This window comes from Haliotis cracherodii, unplaced genomic scaffold (genome assembly GCF_022045235.1).
Source record: "Haliotis cracherodii isolate W230 unplaced genomic scaffold, xgHalCrac1.p SCAF_11, whole genome shotgun sequence".
Taxonomy (NCBI): Eukaryota; Metazoa; Mollusca; class Gastropoda; order Lepetellida; family Haliotidae; genus Haliotis; species Haliotis cracherodii.
The window spans coordinates 15,357,284-15,366,681 of NW_027266266.1; the positions used below are offsets into that span (position 1 = coordinate 15,357,284).

Below are 9,398 nucleotides of genomic sequence, written 5' to 3' on the forward strand. Positions count from 1 at the left end.
ACCATATATTACAACTGAGGCGCCACTGAAATATACATTTATTCATTTACTTCGGCGCTGTCCGAATTTTTACATCTATCGAATACCACCTTACGGATTTTAACAAAACGCAGAAAGGGACGTAACTTCGCCAGCCTTTGAATGCCCAGCTTGTGAAAACGGTTGCCAAAACACTGTGCGTATTATCAGCTGGTTGTTATTGAGACATTGTATGCAAAACTAGAGCCTAGCGTATAATTACCCCAAAGGATCGTTGCAACTCTGAATCATAAGACACAGTAATTCGTAGCTGTACTCAAATAAAAATATAAATGTGTTTTATGACCTATGTCACATAGATCTAGTATATGACCATGGGCACGGATTGATTCGCTTCCTCGTCAGACCCCAGTTTCTGCTTCGGCGGTAGCAGATACAGCGATACAATGGGCTATGAAATATAAAATAATTTAAATATATTTGTGTTCAACAATGAATTCATGAGCAAAGACAGAAGCACAAATCATGAAATATTTAGTGAAAGGATAAGACTTCTATTTCAAATCTACTGCCTTCAAATCTTCTCTTTTTCTCAAAATTTAGTTGTATGAATATTGTGATTTTCTTTTGAAAAAGTTGATAGATCTAGTTCTCTGTAGATGAAGTTGGTTCAACAACAACTCATCACTGAGCTCCCGGCTTCGGCCATGTTTTTATCATGTTTATCAGGGGCAAATTGAAGAACTTGTGGATTTATCTTTGGGATGAGTTACAAAATACTAATTGTCAGCTTGATTGGATTAATAGCCAGTGTTTATCAAAGCCTAGAGTACAATATAAATGCCTTCGCTGTGTGGAGCCAATCATGTTGCAGAAGCTGGGGCACGGGTGGCCCAGTCGTCTAAGGTGCCACGATTCGCTGTGCAGAGTTGTGTCCCTTGGGCACGCCAGAAACCTATGATTGTGGGTTTGAATCACGGTTCGCCCTGATTATGTTTCTAGGTTTTTCAGCACTATACCAGTGCTCGTTGGTTTCACCGAAGTGGTAAACGTCTGATACCTGCATCACTTCGGGTTTTCCTCCCACATGAAGCTGACACGCCGTGATATAACTGGAATACTGTTAAAAGCGGCGTTAAACCCAACTCACTCACTCACTTATGTTGCAGAAGCAAGGAAGGGCCTGCTAATAAGCCTAGCTCCCATGACCCATGAAGATCCAAGGGTAGAACAAGTCTTTGGCAACCCATGATTGCCGTAAAAAGCAACTTTGCTTGTCGTAAGGGGAAGCATGTCAAGATTCATGATTGAAACAAGACGTTCAACAGTTTTCTAAAACGAGCCAAGGATGAGGGACATAATCTCAATGTCAGTGTTGATTTTGTTGATGGTTCTCTACTGCTGGACGGTACTGAGTGTCAACCAAGCGAAGTGCCATATCAAATTGGGCCAGACTCATTTTTTCAAGGAGAGGCCACTGCATCGAGTTTATGTGCAGTGTGTTGAGAAGGTCAGCAACCCCTCTGGAGTCCTTCGTTTGGATGAAGAGTGGCTGGCCTGAAAAGTGAAACAGAAGGCTTTCTGTTTGCGGCTCAGGACCAGTCACTTCCCACTCGAAACTGTCAATGTGTGATTTTGTATCAAAATGTAAATATGAAATGTAGACTATGTAATGAATTTAATGAGACTGCCCAACACATTGTCAGTGGATGCCCAGCTTTGGCACAAACACATGTCTCAAGCAACATGGTGGAGTGGCTCGATCATTTTATTACCGTCTTCATAATGCTTGCAGATGTCCATCCATGGTACGACCCAGAATATGTAGAGGGCGTCATGGAAATGATAGATTTTATACCTCCCAATCTGTTGACTGACATTGGGAGAGTACCCGGGTTTGCTACCAGGAATACAGCACTTCTGACAATCTGGGTAATGCAGAAGGCTGCAGTGTTAGGGAGTCTTCACATTCTCCAAAAAGTTCTGGGTGGGTTTGAAGAGGCAGAGCTTCCTGGGAGAAGTCCCATTCACTGTCTGGGCTGCGTGTAGAGGGGGCAAGGGCCCTGAGCTGATGATGAGCCTAACCAGCCTGACTGTGCCAGGATCACCCAAACCCTCTTTGCTGCATTTTTTATTTTAATCTGTAATAATAATTATAATAATAATAATGATAATAATAATCCACACCCTAAAGGATGCTCAAAGCACGACATACTAGTCAGGAATTAGGTAAATGATAGCTCAACACAGCTTGGCACATGGAGCTCCTGAAAAAGGGTCGTGTGCAGCCCGTGTAAGACTATGTACAACTTATCAATTATGACCAATTCAAACAATTTTGAAGTACTAGGTTTTAACCTTTAGATCTGTTGGTTGTACCTAATTATGAGTTATGTTTAATAGTATTTGTTTGAGCATACTGATCATGTGCTTAAGAAATAAATGATGAGTGGGAGTTGTTTACGATAAACAGCAAACACGAGTCGTTTATTTGTTATACGAGATATCAAAATTACGTACTGCATCGTTAAAGATATTAGTAAAAATATTGAAAATATTTACCCTTACTTTAGTAATAGCGACTCCCTGAATAGAATCCGACCGTGGCAATGTCGGACAAGTCCAATTTATGAACTGCAGGTTTGAATTTGGGCTTTCCCGCATATTCCCACAATTTTCACACCGATTATCTGTACCTTTTCTCCCAATACCAATTGTCCTGTCTCTCCTACACATGGATGTGATCGTTCGGCCACTGTGTTTATCTGCGTAGCGCAGCTACATCTATGGGGAACAACTTACTAGACACTACCCTCTCAAAAATAATGTCGTCCAATATATGACGGCATCAAGTTGCAAGCGCAAGTTCGAATCTCCAGTAATGATGTCATGATAGAACAATGTTTTATCGTTAAATGAACCATGCTTCGTTCTTCATTGTTCCTTGCGATTTATCTTATATCTAACATTAACACTTTATACACTGTTTTGCAGAGATTCGAGATGGTATGAGGAGCAGGCATTCTGATGTGAAGATGTCTGAACAGAAAGGGTATCACAACGAACAAACAGAGAACATCTACCGATGTGGGGTGTGTTTTGAGAATTTCTCCACAGAGCAAACGTGCTATGATCATGTGCTTTCTCATGGAAGCAAGGATGAACGAAATCAAACCAAAATGACAACGATAAAGCCAGGCGTATCACAGGAAACCCTGACTGCAATACACAATAAAAAATCAATAAAAAAGGAACACGGATCCCTTAAATGTGATTGTTGTGAAACATTCTTCTCAAACATCTTGAAATTAAAACGCCATCTCCAGCATCAAAGAACAGTTAAAGAATTTCATTGTCGGTTCTGTAATATGCTCTGCCGAAAAATGTCTGAGTTGATGACACATCTGCGTACCCATACAAATGAACGACCATTCAAATGTGACCTGTGCAAGAAAGCATTTAAGAGAAACACACATCTTGTCCAGCACAGGAAACTACACTCTGGTGACAAACCGTTTATATGTTCGCAGTGTAAGGCAGCGTATGCTGACAAATGCAACCTGAACAGGCACGTTAAGCTGTATCATAAACACTCTGATCAGACTCCGAAAAAATTCCGAAGCAGGAAGTCCCGAGTTTCAATTGTGGATAATCCTGTCACTCATTCATCTGTAGATGAGAAAGGCTCAGAGAAAACAAACGAAGGAGGTTCAAGTGTTACTGAAAATGTTCACCAACTTGAACAGACAAGTACCCTGAAAGACTCTGGTGTGAAAGGGCTTGTATCATCAGGGAAAGAGGTTTCATTTAAACCCTGTTCAGATTTGACTAACTCCAAGAAAGACATCTTTGAGAAAGAGGAAAGAGAGGCGACTTCTCCTACTGATGATGCAACTGACTCTAAGCATATTCCGATGTTCAATGAAAAAGACAGGACGGAAACAGTTTATGTGAGGATTGGGGAAACATGTTTGGTGTTGTCAGTGCATTGCGAAGACAAGATCTCCAAGAGCCCTGTTGTTGTAAGAACTGACAATGGTATGCTGATACCCCGAGAACCGGATTGTGAGGATGTTCTGATGTCTCAAGAATCTGAAGATGGTAATGTGGTTCTGTCCCTAGAGTCTAGAGAAACTGGTTCTCATACTAAAAGTATTAACAGGACTGACAAGGACACATCCAAGTTCCTTGTCTGTCATATGTCTGAGAACAGGGTTAGCTCCGGGCGATCTAAGCTTGCTGTCTGTGGTTTTAAGAAGATCAAAGCCGCTCATACTGTGGAGTCAGGAAAATGTTCTCCTGGATGGAAAGCCAGATCAGCCACGCCAAACAAAGCTGATGCCGAACATAAAGTAATGTTTCCTTGTGTTATAAATGCAGACAAAAAGACTGAAGATGTTTATAGACAGAATGTCAAACTTGTTCCTGTTGGTCGTGCAGGTCGTTGTGGCGCTGGTTCAACACATGACACTCCACAGGCTGTTGTTCCTGTTGGTCGTGCAGGTCGTTGTGGAGCTGGTTCAACACATGACACTCCACAGGCTGTTGGTCGTGCAGGTTGTTGTGGAGCTGGTTCAACACATGACACTCCACAGGCTGTTGTTCCAGTTGGTCGTGCAGGTCGTTGTGGAGCTGGTTCAACACATGACACTCCACAGGCTGTTGTTCCTGTTGGTCGTGCAGGTCGTTGTGGAGCTGGTTCAACACATGACACTCCACAGGCTGTTGTTCCTGTTGGTCGTGCAGGTCGTTGTGGAGCTGGTTCAACACATGACACTCCACAGGCTGTTGTTCCTGTTGGTCGTGCAGGTCGTTGTGGAGCTGGTTCAACACATGACACTCCACAGGCTGTTATTCCTGTTGGTCGTGCAGGTCGTTGTGGAACTGGTTCAACGCATGACACTCCACAGGCTGTTGTTCCTGTTGGTTGTGCAGGTCGTTGTGGAGCTGGTTCAACACATGACACTCCACAGGCTGTTGTTCCTGTTGATATCAAGGATGCTGCTGTTAGATCAGGGAATGTGACATGCAGTCAGGTTTCAGTTGTCCTGAGAACAAAGAAGGGTGACACGGATACAACTTCTCAGAATTTTGTGGAAGACCAGAAAAGACATGTTAATCTTATGAAAGAATCACCTGTTAGTCCTGTAAGTAGTATTGGACAAGGACTAAAACCTCCACAGAAGGAACTAGAACTGGACTTGGGACAAAGTGCTGTTGACTGTGAACATGGACATGGAAATCCAGAGCAGCAAAAAACATATAGTGTCCTTTACGAGTGTGGTTATTGTGGCAAGAAAATGAAAACGGAAAGCACCTTGAAGTACCATGTCCGAACTCACACCAAGGATCGAGCTATAAGATGCAACGTCTGTGAGAAGGACTTCTACAAGCCTTCGACCTACGATGTCCACATGCGTTCCCACACAGGCCTGAGGCCCTTCTGCTGTGGCATATGTAAAAGGAGGTACCGAGACAACTCCACTCTTCGCTCGCATATGAAACTGCATACAGGCCTCAATGTGTTCTCCTGCAGCGTGTGTAAGAGGGTCTTTCCAAAGCAGACGGAACTAAACAGCCATTTTAGTATACACACTGGAGACAGGCCTTATTTGTGTCAGATGTGCCCCAAAACATTCCGGACACGGCACAGCTTGTGTCGTCATGTCCGATGTCACACAGGAGATAAACCCTATCCGTGCCCACACTGTGATCTTAGATTCAGGGATACGTCAAACAGGAAAAAACATGTGCTAAAGCACCATAACCTGGACTCTTTACAAGCTGCTGTTTAGGGACCCCCACCATTTAGTATTCTTTGTAGGGCGCGGGTGGGGAGAGTTGCTGGGATTTTTGTAGTGTTTTTTTGGTAAAGACTGTGAACAAATTGTTTAGTTCTAGTTTTCTCTCTGGCTCTCTCTCTCTCTCTGGCTCTCTCTCTCTCTCTCTGGCTCTCTGGCTCTCTCTCTCTCTGGCTCTCTCTCTCTGGCTCTCTCTCTCTCTCTCTGGCTCTCTCTCTCTCTGGCTCTCTGGCTCTCTCTCTCTCTGGCTCTCTCTCTCTCTCTGGCTCTCTCTCTCTCTCTCTGGCTCTCTGGCTCTCTCTCTCTCTCTCTGGCTCTCTGGCTCTCTCTCTGGCTCTCTGGCTCTCTCTCTCTCTGGCTCTCTGGCTCTCTCTCTCTCTCTGGCTCTCTGGCTCTCTCTCTCTGGCTCTCTCTCTCTCTCTGGCTCACTCTCTCTCTCTCTCATCATATCTCAATCACCACTCGTGATGTCATTGATGGGATTGTCTGGTCAAGACTCGACTATTTATTTACACACCACCGTCATGTAGCCTCAATATTGCTGAGTGCGGCATTAAACAACAATTTCTTTTAAGAAGTAACGTCACCACACCAATCTGGGCTGGTACAAGATACCAGTTTTTGCACATTACCACATATATATACTATATTGGGCCGGTATTACCCCTGTGAACATTAGAATTGGTCTTCAGCAATCCATCCTTGTCATAAGAGGCGACTAACAGGCTGGCTGTTCCTATATAGGGGTGATACTAGGTGGGCGTTCCTTCTACATGCCCAGCACAAACAGGCCTTTTGGAAAACACCAGGGGGCACAGGTGGCCCAGTTGTCTAAGGCGCCGCGATTTGCTGTGCAGAGTTGCGTCCCTTGGGCACGCCAGAAACCTATGATTGTGGGTTCAAATCCCGGTTCGCCCCGATAATGTTTCTAGGTTTGTCAGCACCATACCCGTGCTCATGGGGTTCACCGAAGTGGTAAACGTCTCAGACCTGCATCACTTGGGGCTTTCCTTCCACATTTAGCTGACACACAGTGATATAACTGGAATAGTGTTAAAAGCGGCGTTGAACCCAACTCACTCACTCACTTTGGAAAACACCAGCTTTTCTGCCTGTTTCCAACGCTGGTGTTTTTTGGATTCAAGAACAGAGCAGGTGTCTCATTCAAGACCCTCAACTGGGACAAATTCTGGACATTCATACTGCATTGATTTACTGATGCTGTCACATATTTGACCCATTGTATTGCCATTTATGATTGTAATCCAAATCCTGTATATTTCAATATAATTTGTTGATAGTTTCATGATCTTGTGTGCTTATATACTGATTTCACAATTTAGGTCTATACACACCAATTTCTGGGTCATCCTTTGCATTTCAGTTTGGGAATCAACACATGACAATGTCATTGTATCCCAATTGCATTGATTAATCTGTGTTAGAATTTGGCACTAGTCCTGTAAACCTTGCCAAACTGCCCAATGGTTAAGGTATCATTAGGACTAGTGGAAAATTGCCCTTTTTTAAGAGATTTGCTATATGTTATCATTATTAGGACTAGTGGACTAAAAGTGTTAGTTTCTAACACTGGATTAATGCTCATAGTATCAGTCCACACACAATTGTTTTACTGGCTGCTGTTGTATAGCTGGAATATTCCTGACTTTGGTGTTAAATAATATTCACCCAGTCACTCACCCACTTATTATTTGAATCTAAAATTGGATGTGTTTTGTGTAATACTGGGGACAAAGGTGGTCAGTGTGATCGAACTGAACAGCTGTTCAAAGTTTGTTTGTTTAACACCGCACTCAGCATTATACCAGCTACATGACGACGGTCTGTAAATAATCGAGTCTGGACCAGACAATCCAGTAATTGACATCATGAGCATCGATCCACGCAACTAGGATACGATGACATGCATCAACCGAGTCAGCGAGTCTGACCACCCGATCCTGTTAGTCACCTCTTACGATCAGCGTAGTCGCCTTTTACGGCAAGCATGGGTTGCTGAAGACCTATTCTACCCCGGGTCAGCTGTTCAAAGCAGCATTAAAGCCAGAGCCCTCACATACTACTCTCTTGGATGAACTGAATACAAACATATACATTTACATTCCAATCTTTTTTATTCACATTAGCACATACTATTGCAACTGAATATTATTTCTAAACAGAGTGCCTTTATGTATTTTATGAGTTAGTGTGAGTGAGTATGGTTTTACGCCGCTTTTATCAATATTCCAGCAATATCACGGTGGGGGACACCAGAAATGGGCTTCACACATTGTACCCATGTCGGGAATCGAACCTGGGTCTTCGGCGTGACGACCGAACACTTTAACCACTAGGCCTGTATGTTATGAGAGATTGTAGTTCCTGGTTACAGCATTGAAGGGGCCAAATTACAATATTCAATATCATGTGATAGGGAGTGTTTCCGAGCCTACACGTTCTTGTCGAAACATCACGTCTGTCCATTTATGATTGGCATCCATGTCATTATGATTAATTGTGTTACATTATCTTGTCTTGGCATCAAATGTCAATATAGCTAATTGTGTTACAGTATCTAGTCTTGGCATCAAATGTCAATATAGCTAATTGTGTTACATTATCTAGTCTTGGCGTGCAGTGTCAGTATAGCTAATTGTGTTACAATATCTAATCTTGGCATGCAGTGTCAGTATAGCTAATTGTGTTACAATATCTAGTCTTGGCATGCAGTGTCAGTATAGCTAATTGTCTTACATTATCTTGTCTTGGCATGCAGTGTCAGTATAGCTAATTGTGTTACAATATCTTGTCTTGGCATGCAGTGTCAGTATAGTTAATTGTGTTACAGTATCTAGTCTTGGCATCCAATGTAAGTATAGCTAATTGTGTTACAATATCTTGTCTTGGCATGCAGTGTCAGTATAGCTAATTGTGTTACAGTATCTAGTCTTGGCATCCAATGTAAGTATAGCTAATTGTGTTACAGTCTCTTGTCTGGGCATCCAATGTAAGTATAGCTGATTGTGTTACAGTCTCTTTTCTTGGCATCCAATGTAAGTATAGCTAATTGTGTTACAGTCTCTTGTCTTGGCATCCAATGTAAGTATAGCTAATTGTGTTACAGTCTCTTTTCTTGGCATCCGATGTAAGTATAGCTAATTGTGTTACAGTATCTTGTCTTGGCATCCAATGTAAGTATAGCTAATTGTGTTACAGTATCTTGTCTTGGCATCCAATGTAAGTATAGCTAATTGTGTTACAGTATCTTGTCTTGGCATCCAATGTAAGTATAGCTAATTGTGTTACAGTCTCTTGTCTTGGCATCCAATGTAAGTATAGCTAATTGTGTTACAGTCTCTTGTCTTGGCATCCAATGTAAGTATAGCTGATTGTGTTACAGTCTCTTTTCTTGGCATCCAATGTAAGTATAGCTAATTGTGTTACAGTCTCTTGTCTTGGCATCCAATGTAAGTATAGCTAATTCTGTTACAGTCTCTTTTCTTGGCATCCGATGTAAGTATAGCTAATTGTGTTACAGTATCTTGTCTTGGCATCCAATGTAAGTATAGCTAATTGTGTTACAGTATCTTGTCTTGGCATCCAATGTAAGTATAG

General features: G+C 42.5%; 1 protein-coding gene across 4 annotated transcripts; it reads left to right on the forward strand.

Annotated features, from left to right (window-relative positions):
* Nucleotides 1-114: 114 nt before the first annotated feature.
* LOC139456255 (zinc finger protein 91-like) lies at nt 115-5,848 on the forward strand. 4 transcript variants are annotated; one of them, XM_071237871.1, is made up of 2 exons: nt 115-175; nt 2,974-5,848. In XM_071237871.1, the coding sequence occupies exon 2, from the start codon at nt 2,988-2,990 to the stop codon at nt 5,772-5,774; it is 2,787 nt and encodes a 928-aa protein (XP_071093972.1). In that variant the 5' UTR covers nt 115-175; nt 2,974-2,987; the 3' UTR covers nt 5,775-5,848. The 4 variants fall into 4 exon arrangements, 3 of the variants coding, with proteins under 3 accessions (XP_071093972.1, XP_071093973.1, XP_071093975.1); XR_011652516.1 differs by lacking the exon at nt 2,974-5,848 and adding an exon at nt 1,149-1,217 and having other exon boundaries at nt 121-175; XM_071237872.1 differs by lacking the exon at nt 115-175 and adding an exon at nt 1,360-1,489.
* Nucleotides 5,849-9,398: the final 3,550 nt, after the last annotated feature.